The sequence below is a fragment of the Serpula lacrymans genome (assembly GCF_000218685.1).
Source record: "Serpula lacrymans var. lacrymans S7.9 unplaced genomic scaffold SERLAscaffold_5, whole genome shotgun sequence".
NCBI lineage: Eukaryota > Fungi > Basidiomycota > Agaricomycetes > Boletales > Serpulaceae > Serpula > Serpula lacrymans.
The window spans coordinates 2,044,021-2,061,719 of record NW_006763294.1 but is presented as its reverse complement, the minus strand read 5'-3'; the positions used below and the strand labels follow the sequence as shown (position 1 = coordinate 2,061,719).

The window sequence follows — 17,699 nt, the reverse complement described above, 5'->3', positions numbered from 1 at the left end:
AGTTTTCTAGACTGCTGACCTTTCAATTTCAAGTGGTCGGTATCTAACCAGACCAGGTCGCCAACCATGTAATCAGGGGCTTTAGAGTGTCCATGATCTTGCATTCTGGCCAGTCTAGAATCCCTTCTACTTTGATCGGGTCCATACAGATTTTGTTTTGTGATATTATTAGACTAATATATTCTACCAAGGTTTCTTTGAAATCACATTTTTCCAGTTTCAGATATAGGTGGTTCTTTCTTAAAATATCAAGTACTCAGTGCATCATTGCCTGATGTTCCTCAATTGTTTCTGTGAAAATCATGATATCATTGAGGTATATTACAACCTTTTTGTCATCAATCAAATCTTTGAATAGTGCGTCCATCATTGTTTTAAACATTGCTGGTGAATTTGTGAGTCTGCAGAATGTTAGATTCCTACACCTTTTGTTGAACTAACAGAGGTGTAAGTCTCAAAATCAATCAAGTAGCATCAAATATTGATGTAAAGAAGTAATCAACAACTGGGGAAAATATGTACATGAGTAACTGTTTATATATGTTCTGTGGGTCAGCCATGAGGCGCTGACTGATGTGTTTGCATCATGGTCCAGACTTGGTCAGGTGACTGTAAGGTCAGGTGACGAGATAAGATAAGCATTACTATGTATGTGATTATGTGACAATAAGGTCACATGATGAGATAGGATTTTGGAACTCTATAGATTAGATGAGACTTTCAATGGCTCAAATCATGACATTACCCCCTCCTTAAGACTTTCGTCTCGAAAGTGAGGGTCAAGTTTGCCAGATTCCCAATTGAACAGTTGTTTACATACTCTAGTTTCAGTGAAGTTTTTGAAGGGTTGGAAGTGTAGTTGAAATTGTATCCGACAAGGTGCATTAGGGTTTTTTGAGTGGAATAATTCTACCAGTTTAGGTGAATTAGTAAGGTGATTTTTGGGTTCCCATGTGCGTTCCTCTTTTGGATAATTTTTCCAATGTACTAGACATTCCAATTTGCCTCTTTTTAGACGTGAGTCTAGAACTTCTTCAACTTTGTACTCTTTCTGTCCGTCCACTATCACCGGTGGTATCGGTTTTGGTTTTTCTTGAGAAGGGAATTTAGGTTCATGGTATGGTGTGAGTTTTGTCTTGTTAAAGACTGGGTGAATAGTTCACCATGTAGGTGGTAATAGTAGCTTGTAAGCTGATTTGCCTATCTTTTCTGTAATTTTGAACGGACCATGTCGTTTATCATCCAATTTCTTGGTTGGTCTATCAGTCGAAATGTTTGTTGCTTCTACATAGACTTTGTCTCCTACTTTGCATTCTACTGCTTCTCTTTTCTTTTTATTGTACTGCTTTTTCATCTGTTCTGCCGCTTTTTTTAATGATTCTTCTGCCTTTCTCCTTGTTTCTGTCATTTTTTTTCACAAATTCCTCCGCACTCTCATTTCTTACTCTTGTTTCTTCTTGTGTTCTTGGGTGATGGCCTTGATTGAGATAGAATGGACTATAGCCAGTTGCGGAATATGGTTTATTATTGTATGAGAATTCAGCTAGGGTAAGCCATTCTACCCAATTGTCTTGTTTATGATTAACAAAGATTCAAAGACATTGTTCTATCTCCTGATTAATTCTCTCCGTTTGTCCATCTGTTTGTGGATGCCACACCGTCAATGGGTTTTCTTCTATTTTGAGTAGCATGTGAAGATCTTTCATGAATGTGGAAACAAACTGTGGTCCCTGATCCAAGATGATCTTTTCTGGTATGCCGTGGTTTCTGAATACATGGTCTCTGAATAGTCTTGCTACTCCTTCAGAAGTTATTTCCATCTGGGTAGGTATCACTTTGATCATCTTGGTGAATCTGTCTACTACTGCCATGATCATATTATAACCAATGGATTTGGGTAGTGGTCCGATCAGATCTACCAATATGATTTGCCATGGTATTGATGGGATTTTACTTGGATGGAGTGGTGATGCCTTCTTCTTATGATCCATCTTTGTTCTTTAACAGGTCCTGCATCCATCCACATATCTTGTGATATCTCTGTCCACGTAGGGCCACCAGTATTCTTGACTTATCAGCTTTTTGGTTTTATATCTTCCTGGGTGCCCTGCAATAGTGGAGTCATGATTACATCTAATGATTTTCTCTCTCAACTTGGCATCTCTTGGTACATAGACTCTGCCTTTGAATACTATGTAGCCTTCGTCCTCAAACTATCCATCTTCTCTCTTTTCTATTTTTCCCTTCATTTTTTTTATCAAGTCATCCACATTCCCCATCCTCTTCTTGATCCACTTGCTTACTGTTAACTCTTCTTCTTGGCTGTCTGCTATTCTTTGTCTTTGTTCTGGGGTTAGCATCATGCATACGGAGAGTTTTTTGTCTAGCAGTGTTATATTCTCGTTATCATCTTCTTTTTTGTTGTGATCAGATCTCCTCGATAATAGATCTGCTTTGATATGTTTTTGGCCAGGTATGTGGTGTATCAAGAAGTGGTATTGACTTAATTCAGTCATCCATCTTGCCTGTCACCTATACAACTTCTTAGGTTCTTTGAAATATAGTAGATTTTGATGATCTGTCCATATTTCAAATTCCTCTTCTGCATCTATTAGATAGTGTCTCCATTCATTGAGCGCTGTCATGATGGCTAGAAGCTGCTCTGTGGGGTTTAGTGCTTTAGAGAGGTATGCAATCAGTCTCCAGCCATCTTTTTGTCTTTGTGATAATACAGCTCCCATTGCAAAGTCACTACTATCTGCCTCCACTTTGTATTAACCATGAGGTACCGGGAGGGCTAACACCGGGGCTGAAGCAACACACATTTTTAATGTTTCAAATGCTTCACATTGTTCATTTCCCCAAATGAAATCCTCTTTTCCCGTTAACTTGGTCAATAGTTTCACTACTTCTCCAAATCCTTCTATAAACCTTCTATAGAAGTTAACAAAGCCGAGAAATGCTTGAATATCCTTTTTGTTTTTGCATTCTGGCCATTTGCTAATTCTTTCTACCTTTACCGGATCCATGCAGATTTCATTCTCTGAGATGATAAGTCCCAGATATTCTACTGATGTTTGTTCAAAATCACATTTCTCTGGTTTTAGATATAGATGGTTTTTCCTCAGGATTTCTAGCACACGTCGCGTCGTTGCTCGGTGTGTTTCCATGTCTTTTGTAAAGATCATAATGTAATCTAGATATATGATCACGGGCCTTTCATCTATCAACTCTTTGAACAAGGTGTTCATCATTGTCTGGAACATGGCAGGGGAGTTAGTAAGTCCGAAGAACATTACTAATGGTTCAAATAGTCCCCAATTTGTTCTAAACACTGCTTTTGGCTCATCCCCCTCTTTTATACGGATATTATTGTATCCCCACCTAATATCCAGCTTTGTGAAGTATTTTGCTCCACTAAGCTTGTCTACCAGTTCACCTATCAATGAAAGTGGATATCTGTTTTTTATTGTGATATTGTTTAACTTCCTGTAGTCTTGTACCGGTCTCAACTTCCCGTCTTTCTTTTTGATGAAGAAGAATGGTGATGCAAATGGGGATTTGGATGATCTTATCCTTCCTGATTCTAAGTTTTCTTTTAGGAATGCGTCTAATTCTTCTTGTTCTCCTCGTGCTAACAGATAGATTTTGCAATCAAGAGAGTGATCTCCTGGTATCAGCTTTATCGCATGATCCCATTGTCTTCTCTTTGGTAGTGCATCAAACTCTTTTTTACCAAATACATCTTTGTATTGATGTAGATATTTGGGCACTATTTTTTTTGAATCCACCTTCTTTCTGTCTTTACCTGCGGCTTCAGCTAGCTGTTGTGCTGTTGTGCCTTGGGCTTGAATATGGTAATACTGGTTATCTATGGTAGTGTCTTCAAAATTTGTGAGATTTACTTGAATCAATCTCTCTCCCGCCTCTCTGTCTAGCTCATCAAAGAACGTGTCAGGATCTTCCTCTGGATCAGAGATTCAGATCTGTGCTTTACACTCTTTGGGGGATCTTTCAAATAATATCCGTGATTCCTTCCAGTCTATTATGGGATTGTGCTTGGTTAGCCATTCATGTCCTAAGTGTTGGGTATCTGGTCCCTCAGGGCGCAGGAACAGGCATGGGAGAAGGATTCCTTGGGGGAAAACAAATGTCATAACAACATAAATACATGCTTCTTATATAACAATCATATGTAAATATCATGTGAAAGACAATGATAGCCACCAAAGGCCGGTTGTAATCACAGAGTAAATCTTCGGGTGAAGCTCCAAAGTTTGCTTATGTAATATAATTTCTACACTAAGAACATTCTTCCGGTAACTAGATTAGTTACCGCAAAACTGATCTTTTTGATATGGTTGTTAATCTCCATAAGTAGTATTACAAATTCTTTGATAGCTCCGTTTGTATTCAGAGTACCATCTGCATTGTAGACTGGTATTGGTCTCAGTATCTTTCTTATTTTGTATCCTTGATCTTTCACAAATTGTAGGTTGATGCAACTCCCGGTACATCCACTGTCCAATAGTGCTTTGATTGTTTCTGATTTCAGAGTGTCTAAGGTAGTAAGCTTGCACATTACATTCATTTGATTGCCTTGGGTGCCCCTAATGTACTTTTTAGGGGAGGCCATTTCAATGATTGCTTGTACAGCTTCTTCCTTGGTAACTCATGAACATCTTTTTGCATGAGTTACTTCTCTGCTTTTTTTTTGTGTGTCCAGGCACTCAAGGTTCCAATAGATCTCTCTTCCTTTTGGTCTCTAAGCCTGTCTACGACCCATTCTGGGGTCCATACTTTTTTTTCTAGGTTTTTATTTAAAGGGGTTCCTGACCTCTCTTCTACAGTCTCTGTTGTGTTTGTCTCCGTAGAGCTTGCAGCATTGGGTGTAGGAATCTTAGCATCCGCCGTCGGAGCTGCACTTTCTAGTGATTTGCCCGCCGTCGGAACTGTGGACGTCTCATCACTATGCGCTGCTTCTGCTGTGGTTGTGCTTCTTTTTTTGTTTGCATCTCTTTTGTTTCTAATTTCTTTCTTTGCCTGTGGATTTTCAATAGATTTATTCTCAATGCTATCTGGTAAAATACAAATACATGTCTCCACAGTTAAAGGGAGAAATCGATTTGGAATGTCTTTTTGGGGCGCAGCCAGTTGATGCGGTACTGCTAGCCTCTTTAAAAACCCACCAGGAGTTTTTCTCTTTCCTCTTTTGTCATCTTCTCTAAGAATTTTCGGACATTAAACTGGGGTTTCTTTGTTTGTGCATCTTTGCACTTGAAACTCATATGTCCTTTTTCTCCGCACCGGTGTCGATGATGAGAACTGTTGTTAGAAAACCACACACAAAAACTGTAACAACCAAGAGTTAGTTACTCTGGCGCACACAAGAACACACTATAAAGAAGATGTTTGAGGGAGTGGTTACCCCTTAAGCTGCAGAGAGTTTGTTGGTATACAACAGGAGGACTCGCTGAGGAGTCTCCTGGATCTATTGGGGTATATATACTACTACAGGTTGTTTGTACATGTGTACTATACAGTTGATGAAGGCAGTGGCTGATGATGTCATAGGGCCTAGCCCGTATGGCCAGCTCCACTGCATGAGAGAGTTAAGTCTAAAAGTAAAAGAAAGGCAACGCGGTGCGAGAAAGGGAAATGCCGCGTGGCACTTAAAGTATAAAGTTAAAGCGGAGAATAAAAAGGACAGGAGATGTCCGGAAATTGTGTTATCGTAACACTACCCCCCTTCTAAGGCTCGACTTCCAGGCGAGACCAAATTCCGGAGGTAGTGGTAAAATTTTCGGGCATAGGTTGAAAGAGGAAATTAAAAAGGTTTGAATCCATGCCTCTAAGCTTCCTGGGAGCTGAGGGATTCCTAGAATAAAATTCGCGAACAGCGTCGCGGGAGTTTTCCAGATGGGATTCTGGTTCCCACGTTCTGTCCTCGTCTCCATAGCCCTTCCATAGGACCAGGAACTCTAATTTTCCATGCTTCAAGCGTGCATCTACCACCCGTTCGACTTCGAACTCTTCTTCACCTTCCTGGGTGACTACTACCGGACCGGGCCGGTCTACGCGCTGTCCCGGCAGCGGTCCTTTGTAGGGTTTCACACGGCTAATGTTAACCGTGGGTACCACCCTCATTCGTTTTGGGAGTTCCAGCTCCACCGCATTAGGTTTGACTTCCTTAATCCGGTAAGGGCCAATCCACTTTTCGGTCAGTTTTCTAGACTGCCGGTCTTTTAATTTCAAGTGGTCGGTGTCTAACCAGACCAGGTCGCCGACCTTGTAATCAGGGGCCTTAGAGCGTCTACGCTCTGCCCTGTCTTTCATCTGCTCCGCAGTTTTAAATAGCGCTTTGCGCGTTTCGTCCAAGGCAGACTTCATGTCTTTTGCCATGTTCCCAGCAGCCTCGTTTTTGCTTTTGCCAGGTTCTACACCCATTCTGGGGAGGTACGATCTAGTAACCTCGAATGGTGCCTTTCCTGTAGCCGATGACTGTTTAATATTATAAGAGAACTGGGCTATCTTTAGCCACTTGGCCCAATCTGTCTGTCTGTCGTTAATAAATATCCGGAGATACTGTTTCAACTCCTGGTTGAGTCTCTCCGTTTGTCCATCGGTTTGCGGGTGGAACACCGTGGATAATTTAGGTTTGATGCCCAGCATCCAGCATAATTCTTTCGTAAATTCGCTAGCGAATTGCGGTCCTCTATCGGAGATTACCGTTTCTGGTAACCCATGGATTGACCATACGAAATCCTTAAATAGGTCTGCCGTACCGGCGGCGGTGATGGTTTTGTTGGTGGGTATGAATACCACTTCTTTGGAGAAGCGGTCCACTACCACCATTACTGAATCGTACCCATTTGACTCGGGCAGATCCGTCGTGAAGTCCACCGATATATCCTGCCAGGGGCCAGCTGGTATCGGGTTCGGCATGAGTTTACCCGCCGGCGGTTGATGGGAATTCTTGGCCATGGCGCATCTTAGACAGGATTTTACGTATTCCTGTATGTCTTTGACCATGCCCGGCCACATGTAGTTTCTGGAGATCAACTCCATTGTTCGTTGCCATCCAGGGTGCCCAGCCACTGGAGTGTCATGATGTCTATCCATTGCCTTGATCCTTGCGGACTCAGGCACATAGATTTTGTTTTTGAAATGAAAGAGCCCGTCTTTCCATGAATAGTTTTTATTGCCGTCAAGGCGCGCCTTTTCCTCTGGGGAGATGTCTTTCCTGAAGACTTCCAGGAGAGCGGAATCTTGCCCGATTCTAACATTGGCAACCCTTGATTGATCTAACAGGGTGACACCTTTGTTGTCATCTTCAATGCCGTTGGCATGATCCTCTCTTCTAGATAAAGCATCCGCTTTCCCCATTGAGCTTCCTGGCTTATGAATTAATTTATAATTGAACCTTGACAAGTACACCGCGTAGCGGGCTTGTCTCCGGTTCAGGTCTCGGGCCGTCATGAAGTACTCTAGGTTCTTATGATCGGTCCAAATTTCGAATTGGTGCCTAGCACCTTCTAAGTAGTGCCGCCAGTGCTCTAAAGCTCTAATGATGGCCAGCATCTCTTTGTCGTATATTTGATAGTTGCGCTCTGTAGGCGACAAACTATGCGATAAATAGGCACAAGGCCTCCAAAGATCATCAGGGCTTTTGATTGATAGAACAGCCCCAGTGGCGAAGTCAGAAGAGTCGGTTTCTAGCCGGAACTCTTTGTCTAATTCAGGGAATGCCAATATGGGCGCTGTTGTAAATGCCTGTTTAAGCTTATCAAAAGCTTCCTGTTCTTTGGCGCCCCACTGCCAAACAAGGTCCTTTTTGGTGAGATCGTTCAACGGTCTCGTGATTTTTGCAAAGTTTTCAATAAACCTTCGGTAGAAATTACCTAAGCCTAGGAAAGCCCTAACTCCTTTGACGCGAGTAGGTTCTGGCCATTCCAAAATAGCTTGAACTTTCTCAGGGTTCATCCTGATTCCGTTCTGGCCTATGATCATACCGAGGAAGTCTACTTCCTTCACTTTAAAATTACATTTTTCGGGTTTAACGAATAGGTCCCGTTCCTGTAAGCGTCGAAGGACTTCTTGCACGATCCTGTCATGCTCAGCCTCATCGTCCGACTTTGTAAATATTAATAAATCGTCAATGTAAATGACGACACAGTTTTCCATATCCGCAAAGATCTCGTTCATCATGCTCTGGAAGGTCGCCGGTGAATTGGTCAACCCAAAGAACATAACAAGGGGTTCGAAAGATCCTCGGTGGCACGTGAATGCGGCCTTCCAAGCATCTTCCTCTTTGATTCGTACATTGTTGTACCCCCATCTGAGATCCATTTTTGTCAGGATTTTGGCGCCAGCCAGTTTGTCCACCAGCTGACTAATCAAAGGCAGCGGATACGCATTTTTAACTGTGTGCTCATTCACGTAACGATAGTCCATAATCATTCGCTTTTTACCATCCTTTTTAGGAATGAAGAACACCGGGGACGTCATAGGACTTTTGGAAGGTCTGATGTAACCCTTCCTAAGTTGTTCGTCTATGAAACTAGATACCTCGTCTCTTTCGGGAGCAGAGAGCGGTATCATGTGTCCCTTCCTTGGTTTGAAGGTGTCTTTCAAATCTATCGCATGGTCCCAAGGCTTAGCCTCTGGGAAGCGCTCTGATTTGTGTTTCGAAAAGACTTTCCAGAAGTTGTGGTACTCGGGAGGTACCAGCCTCTTAATCTCTTCCTCAGGTTTTACCTCATCATCGTCATCGTCGATCTTTTCTAAAGATCTGAGCTCGTAAACGTGACTAGCGTTTAACTTTTCGAGACGCTCATTGTGATGGACATGATTTGGTTTACCCAAGTTTACACATTCCTGGGGACAACGTGACAATGTGACAACCCCTGTCTGCCAGTTGATCTCAGGATTGTGTTTGAATAGCCAGGTCCAGCCTAAGATTAAATTAATCTTCCCTAGTTGGGTAGCCTCGGCAGTGACTCGTTCTCTGTGTCCTTGGTATTCGACCACAAAAGAACATTTGTGTGTAATACAGCCACCTGCGTTAAGCGTACCGTCAACGTTATAGACGAGAATAGATGTTTCTAATTTTACAAGGGGGAGTCCAATTTGCTCCGCCCAGACCTGATCTATGAAGATCCCGTTAGCGCCTGAATCAAGCAGTGCGCTCGTTGAGTGTACTTTGCCCCTGGCAAGGTTTTCCACGCCAACGTCTAAACGGATCTCCTTTTGGAATAAATACGTGTGCATCAACACACGCCTTGGGATTTCGGGAAAGGGTGGCTCCGAAGAAGAAGAAGAAGAAGAAGAAGAAGAAGAAATTTTGAATGACACATGTTTTTCTATTTTTGTTTTACCAGAATCAAGCACCCTAGTGTTTGTCTCGCCGGGGCCACACTCCAAGGGAGACGCTGGTGCAGCGGTAGTATCATAAATATTACAGTTACATTCCTTCATACAAGTACATACTTCTGATAACAAATTTAAAAACATATTTACAAATTGGGGAGCCATCCCCGTCATTCCGTTATTGCTCGTGCAACACCCCGGAGCAGGGGCCACTTTGTTGTGGTTTACTTCATTTTTACCAGGAGCTAAGGTACCCAAGTGACCTAAGCCCCGAATTCTTTTCCCTGAGCCTTCATTTCGTTGACCTGTTGGTCATAGAAGAAGGCCCGGATTTCGTCGTAAGAACGACCGGCCAAAGAGTTGAGCTGATCGTCCGGCTTTTCGATTTCTAGTTGGCGCGCCTGGCGCCCTTGATTATTTTTTTGTTGGGCAGCCTGCGCCCCGTTTCTACAGTCTTGGGACATGTGTCCCTCTTGGCCGCAGTTGTAACAGTTGCCCTTGAATCTGCGCATTTGTCCGCCTTGGACCGCGCCGATATCCATAGGAGCACCCTGTCCTGGTTGCAGCCCGAACGGCTTGAACCCGTGAGAGTGATTATGATGTTGGTTTGATGACCCAGGGCGCCTCTGGGGTATGTTGTTTTGTTTGGTGGACTCGCCACCTTGGTGCATGGTGTAGAGCTTTATGGCTCTACCGACTCGTCGTACTTCCTCAGCCGCCAGGGCCAAGTTGTCACTTCATGTATCCTGCAGATAGATCTGTTCGGCAATGCGAGGGTTCACATTGCGTTCTAGCAGTTCCACTGCGTGTTCATTGCCAAGACCCCCTTGGATTGAGAGGGCCAGGAACCGGGTTACGAAATCATCCGTCCTCATGTTTCCTTGTTTGAAGGAACGGATTTGCTGACGCGCCTAGTCACGCTCAGCTTGCGGTTTGAAATATTTTTCGATCTCTGTTTTGAGATCGTCCCAGGTGGGCCACACACCCGCGGTGTAGCATTCCTGGAGTCTTACTTGGGCGTATCGACCCGCCACAGGTCCTTTTAGGCGAGATAGCACCGCAGTGGCTACCTCAAAGTCGTCGGCGAAAGCGTCCCAGTTCGCCTTGACCCAAATCTGGAGCTTGATCCACCATTCGGCAAATCGCGCTCTGTCTCCTTCGAAGGCGCCAGGGTCAGCGACGACTTCGACTTTCTTATTAAACTTTTTCTCTACCGAGGGGGTTGCTACAGGGGGGTTGGCCTGTATCTCGGCGAGCTGCGAGGTTAATTCAGCTATCTGCACACGCATTGCGTGCAGTAGCACATTCATATCTTGGGATTGCAACGACATGTCGACTTGTTCTCTTTGGGTAACGTAAAAATAGGTAACTGGGGGTCCCCGCTTGCTATCTGCGGATCAACCTCTTCCCAGCTGAGTATCGGATCTCAATCTCCGACTACCCACACTATAGTATTTGAAAATGTATATAAAATGTAAACGTAATAAACCCTGGTCCGAACAGTTGTCAGGGGGTGGTCCGCTTGTTAAGCTGTCAACCCTTCTCCAGACTGGCGGAGGCAAGTGTCCGGCCTGGTCAGAGGTATTCGAAAGTGAAAGCTTTGTATTCTAAATCTAATCAACAGTGGTTCCACACCGACTGCTGAGCTAAGGTACTCCCCTTAACGCTGGGGGCCGCGTATCAAAGGTTTGCGTTCTTCTCCCGAAGCACTACAAGGCCGTCGCTAGGAGCGCACCTATCTGCTATGTGGGATATTCCTAACCGCTAACCAATCTCCTTCACCCTGGAGTCCGGGTGCCCAGTGGGACTTTTTGCACAAACGTGCGAGAGAGTAGAAAGAGCGAGTCCTAATGTAACAACCAAGAGTTAGTTACTCTGGCGCACACAAGAACACACTATAAAGAAGATGTTTGAGGGAGTGGTTACCCCTTAAGCTGCAGAGAGTTTGTTGGTATACAACAGGAGGACTCGCTGAGGAGTCTCCTGGATCTATTGGGGTATATATACTACTACAGGTTGTTTGTACATGTGTACTATACAGTTGATGAAGGCAGTGGCTGATGATGTCATAGGGCCTAGCCCGTATGGCCAGCTCCACTGCATGAGAGAGTTAAGTCTAAAAGTAAAAGAAAGGCAACGCGGTGCGAGAAAGGGAAATGCCGCGTGGCACTTAAAGTATAAAGTTAAAGCGGAGAATAAAAAGGACAGGAGATGTCCGGAAATTGTGTTATCGTAACAAAAACAAACTAACACACAATCCTCCCAGATTCCACGGAACTTGTTTATGGGCTTTGCCTCCTAGAACAGTGGAGTGGTCTGGTTGTTTGTGGGGTGGTATGTATAAAGATCCTTCAAAGTAAAACCCAGAGGTGTATGAGTGTGGGTTTTGAGGAGGAGGGATAGTTGAATTTATAGAAAGATAGGGGCTTTGTGGCGAGTATAGACGAGCACTACCTTGCTAATCGTAGCACAAGGTAGGTTTGAGAATGACAAGATGACGAGGTTCCCAGTGATAGCAGGCTCCTGACACACAAACTGTAGTGCTCAGAAGGACTCTAATCGAAAGGGATGACAATGACTTCAAAAGTGGGAAGTGACGATGACAGCAGTTGACAGTGGTAGAAGTGGGAAGTGTTGTGACCACACTGGATCACAAGTAGTAGTGAGTAGCGAACTTGAGATTTAGAGAAGAAGTCTGGAATCGAGTTCTTGTTTTTTTACAAGGTAAAATACAGGAGTTTATATAGTAAAAGAAAAGTAGGCTATGCACAGTATAGCTGTGCAAAAAGAATGAGAAAGAACATGAAGGAAGGAATGTATGCTGACGAATCCTATGTAGGTAGTACAGGATAAGATTGTCAAAAAAGGAAAAGAAAGAGATAGAACAATGAATGCTGTGAGTAATGTCACAGGTTTGTACAGCCATAAAGTAAAGTCCAATAGCAAAAAGAGAGCAGGAAAATCATGATGTCATGGGAAGATGCAGTAAACAAAGGGCAAGGCAAAACACTATCAGTATCAACACAGTTCCTTTATTGTCAGTCAGGCATTCTAAAAAATATGTGTCCATAAAAATGATTCAAAAATCAAAAATAATTGCACTGCAAATGAATGTTCTGCTGAAAAAAAAGAAACTGGAGCCACCAGTCCACCACCTAGTCCAAATCCAACAGTTCCATGGCCTTACCAATGGACTGGTTATGTTGGACCACCTGATCAAACGAGGGAGGGAGAGGAGTAGTTCCAATTTGGAACAAGTGAGTCCCAGGCAGCGTGTGGTAGGTGTAGCTGTAGCGAAGACGATGGACAAAAGATAAGTGTACCCAAGTGAATGGGACAGCGATGAACATGGGCGACGCAAGGGGATGAACCTTCTCCAGCTCAAAAATTACCCACCCATGCTCCAACCAGGCAAGACGAGCGACCGATGTTTTGATAGTATATGATGGTAGATCGATGTCATAAAGATGGACCTGTTGCCCTATTTGAACCGGCCGCCGGGGCTTTGCTGATATCAGCAGTGGCACGTGGTAGTCTACGGATTGGCGACAGAAGCGGATAGGAAGTGGTGACATCAGAAATGGTGGGGGTGTCAATAACGAAGCGAATATTCAAAAAGACTCGCCTTTGTGCCGCACAGGCACAGTGCCACGTGGAATAGCAATCCAGTCATGCTCACCTTTGCTTTTCCATTCGGTACTTTCCGCGTTTCGGCATTTCGGCAAATTTTCGCGTCGCCACTGGCTACACATTGCATTGCGCCCTCGCTTTTGTCGTTTCCCTTACTCCCCTTCCTTTGCCTAGCCCCACCATGGGCCCCTTCCTCTCCTTTTTATTCTCACCTGATGGTCGTTTCTGGATCCCCATTCTAATCCACTTTTCCGTCACCTCCACCCTCCTCCTCCTCATCTTATTTGCACCTGTCCATGCTACCAATCAACTTTGGTGCATGACAATGTTTGCTGGGAAAAATGATATGATAGTGTCGGGGCGAGTGGGAATGTTGTTTAGTGGGATGATGGGTTGAGTGTGAGTTTTGTAAAAAAGTTTGAGTAAGGTGAGGATAGTGATGATAAGGATGATGATGATGGTTAGGATAGCTGTTGTTACGTTCATAGACGGTACTCGTTACAGTTGTTGATTGTGTAAGATTCCTATCCCCTATACCGAGTTAACGGAGGGACAAGTCTCAAAGATCAACAAGTAGTGTCAAGTACTAGATTAAGAAGTAATCAACAACTGAAGAAAGTATGTACATGAGTGTTGGTATATATACATTTCTGAAGGTCAGCCATGAGGCACTGACTGATGCGACATGCAGTAGCCATGAGGCGCTGACTGATGTCTTACGTTATATTCTAGGCTTTGTCACGTGACTAACTACTGATCTTGTGTTCTTGTCACATGTTTGTCACGTGATCAGATATAAAAGAAAAATGAAAGAAAATGAAAAAAAAGAAACTAGCGCTCTGACTCAAGTCGTGACATTACTCCCTGCAAGTGCAGTTGGAGACAGGTGTTGTTTTTGTTATAGTTTATTGTTGCCTCACATTGGGTTGCGGAGTCCAAGATCGTGACATCTTCCCTCTTTCGGTCTGACCGTCGCTGTTCACTGTATAAGGAAGTACATACTCAATGTATTATTCCTTAGTCCAATATCAGTTTGGATTTGCGCTTATACCGATACTCTTCAACCTCAGTACTCTGATTCACCGCCCTCTTCAGGGACTTGACCAGACATCTGTTGTTGTTATATAGCTTCATATTTGTTGCCTGACAATGAGGCACTGACTGAGCAACATGCATAAGGCATGAGGCACTTTGTAAGTGTCTTTGTAAGTAACTATGTCATTGGTCACATGATTGGTCATGTGACTATGATAAGATAAGATTGGGAGAAATTATAGATATAATGGAATTGTTATTGTTATCAGTTTTAGATAGGGTAGAATTGAGAGATTATGACAGGAAACCTGCTCCGGCCATTCCAGTACTTTAGGGTTATGCTGGGGGCTTGTCAAGCCTTGTGTGGTTTCATATAGCCAGTGTTAGTACAGTAAATAGGCTGTACTACACCTGAGCCTTAAAGTAGCAGAGGGACTGGTATAGGTGATAAAGGAGTGCTGCCCTTATTGTCAGGGCTGATCTGATTGTTCTTAAGGACTTTGGCATTGTGGCTGGCTGCTAATACAGAATAAACAGGAGAGTACACTCCTGCGGTCATTGAACGTGGAGGCCTAGGTATCATTCCCATTGCTATTTACTATATACTTGACTAATATTTTTGTAGTTAAACAATCATACAAAGAAGTTGCTAAGCTTTAAAAGCTTTCTGGATTTGGCTGAGATGACTATGCTAAGGTGAAATATACTTTTATATATGATTACTAATAATAAAGTGTTATTTGATCAATGGGGTGTTTTTGGTGGTGTAATATACCTTAGGCCTTAGTAGAAAATGATGTGAAAACATAATGATACAGTACTGTTTGAGATGTACAATCCCCACTACTAGGATTAACTAAGGCCGGCGGGAGAGCATAAAAGGGAACTGTGACTGTGACAGTGACCGCGCCCTGTGCCCAGTCTCACGGTGAGATTTTCAACGTTGTGAACGATCAAGTGGTCGTCGGTGGCTTAGAGCATCGAACACTCCCACGCTCGCCGTCGACAGCTGCGACGATGAGCTATCCCGGTCCATCCCGTCCACAGTCCACCTCCTTCCCGGCACAGCCCGCAAACATAAACCCCGCCTTCCTCGCTGCATTCCAGCCCCAGTCGTCCTTTCCCGCCAACCACCAACAACACCAGATGAACCTCTCCTCCTACCCCCCCATGACCCTCACCCCTGCACAGCTCCTCCAGCAGCAGCAGCAGGCACAGGGTGTGCGTGACTCAGCCCTGCCAGAGGGTGGGGTACGCGATGGTGCGACAGGAGGAGGAGGAGGGGGCATCAATCCAGCTGCTTTGGGTATTAATATGAGTAACATGTCTGGGATGGGCATGAATAGTAATAACAACAGCAATAACAACAATATTTCCTCAACGCTCAAGTTTAACCCCAACTCACATATCCCATCACATGCACAGTCCTCCCAAGACCGCATCGCCCACCTTCAGCGCTTGCACCACTTTCCTCCCGCTGCCGCAGCCCAACAGCAGCAGCAACAGGCTGGAGGTCAGCAGCAGCCTTATAGCACGTCACACACCCCACAGCAGCAATCCATGCAACACACGTTTAGCGCCCAAGCTGGTTTTGCACAACCTTCCTCCTCTCAGCAACAGCCACAAGGTCTTCTTCCAGGTCAGTCTCCCCAGACTGGCGGCGTAGCGGGTCAGGGCCAAACTCCCGGCCAAACGCAAGGCCAAGGACAGGGAGGCGCCTTCCAATCCACTTTTCACGCCCAACAACCGCAACCGCAACCACAAATTCAACTCTCCCACCCCGCCTCCACTTCCATCTCGCCCACCGCCGCTATAGGTACTAACGCCTCCTCCCAGCCCTCCGCAGGCTCAGGTTCGGCAGCCTTTTCCTTCCCGCCCCATCAGCAAGCTGCGCTGCAGGCGTTGTTGGCCCAGAGCGGTGGGGGTGTTAGGGAACGGGAACGAGAAAGAGGGGGAGAGAGGGGTGCAGAGAGAGAACGACCCTCCTCTGCCGCCTCTTCCCGCTCCCAATCTCAGTCCCTCTCGCAGGCTCAACAACGCCCACCATCGCATCTCTCTCAACACCAACAGCAGCAGCATGGGCTTATCTCGCTTGGAGGAGGTGGAGGAGGGAGGAGAGAAATGAATCAGAGTCCAAGGCCGTTGCAGGGCGGAGATCAGAGTAGCTCGCCGCCTCTCCACTCTCATCAAAATCAAAATCAAAATCAGCATCCCTCTCAAGGGCAAGGACAAGGACAACACGGCGGGAGTCTGAACCTCCGAGACCCTCACGCCTACCAAGCTCAACTCTCCCAACTTCATTCGGCGCAACAACATCAGCAGCAGCATGCGTCACACCAGCAACAGGTGCACCATCAGCAGCAGATGCAGATGCACGCGCTTATGCAGGGACAGCAGTCGCATTCACAACAAGCGCATTCACAGCAAAATCAACCAGGCCAGCACCCGCAACAAAACCAACACCCACAAACCCAACATCAAACGATGATGCCTCCGCCCCTCCGCCCACCTACAGCCGGAAGCGCCTCTGGCAGCGTTGGGGGTAGTGCAGGAGGGGGTGGGGGGTCGAGGCCTGGGACATCACATTCGCATAGGGAGAGGGAGCATGCGCAGGGACAGGGGATGGGGATGGGGATGGGGCAGGAGAGGTATGCACAGCATCTTCAGCAACAACAACAGCAACAGCAGCTTGGACACGCGCAAGGACAGGGACACGGGCATTCGCATTCATTTTCGGGGCCTGGACACTCCAGAGATCCTAGAGATCCCAGAGACGGTAGGGACGCGAGGGATCAGAGAGATGCGTATTCGACTTTGGGTCTTGGTAAGCCCGGAGGTGGGGGACACGGAAGGTCTGCGTCTGCTTCTAGTCTTGGTGTTGGCGTGTCGCAAGGAGCTGGAGGACCGCAAGGACAAGGAGGGGGAGTGTCCCCTCGTATAACACATGCTGGTGTAAACGCTATGGGTACGTGTTTTTTTTTCTTTAGTTTTCATGGATTTTCTTGTTTGGTATTTTTTATTATTATTAACTATTGATTATTGACCATCATTCGTACAAAAAACATAGGTATGAATATCAACCCAAATATGAACATGAACATGGGGATGGGGATGAGCATGAACATCAACCCGAACCTCAATGCGAGTTTAAGCAATATAAATCCGAACGTTAACATCTCCTCGCTTTCGGGGCCGCATCAACAAGGTCAAGGCCAAGGTCAGCCACCACAAGGACAACCGCAAGGACAGGGACAAGCACACTCGCCAACCTCCGCCTCCACAGCCGCCTCCGCAAGACCAGGCTCGGCGCAGAGCCAAAGTCAAAGCCAGAGCCAGAGTCAGGGCCACGCCCAGACGACGATGGGCGCAGGGATGGGGATGGGAAGACCGGGGAGCGCGATGTCTACGAGCGGTGGTGGTGGTGGAGGGGGGAGGCCTGGGTCGGCGCTTGAGATGAACGTAGGAGGTATGGGTATGGGTATGAACGTTGGGATGAATGTAGGGATGGGTGGTGCGGGAGGAGGGGGGAGGCCACCGAGTCGGCCTGTTACGGCGCTTGAACAACAGCAGGGGATGGCGCAGGGGATGGGGGGACAAGGACAAGGACAAGGACAACATGGGAGAGGGCCTGGAGTGATGGGTATGGGGGCGATGGGAAATATGGG

General features: G+C 45.6%; 1 protein-coding gene across 1 annotated transcript; it reads right to left on the bottom strand.

The window, feature by feature from the left end:
- Nucleotides 1-10,106: 10,106 nt before the first annotated feature.
- SERLADRAFT_436515 (uncharacterized protein) lies at nucleotides 10,107-10,700 on the bottom strand (the record flags this gene model as incomplete). The annotated part of the gene is made up of 2 exons (XM_007316816.1): nucleotides 10,107-10,249; nucleotides 10,289-10,700. 2 exons carry the CDS (start codon nucleotides 10,698-10,700, stop codon nucleotides 10,107-10,109), a joined length of 555 nt encoding a protein of 184 aa, XP_007316878.1.
- Between the last annotated feature and the right edge of the window lie 6,999 nt (nucleotides 10,701-17,699).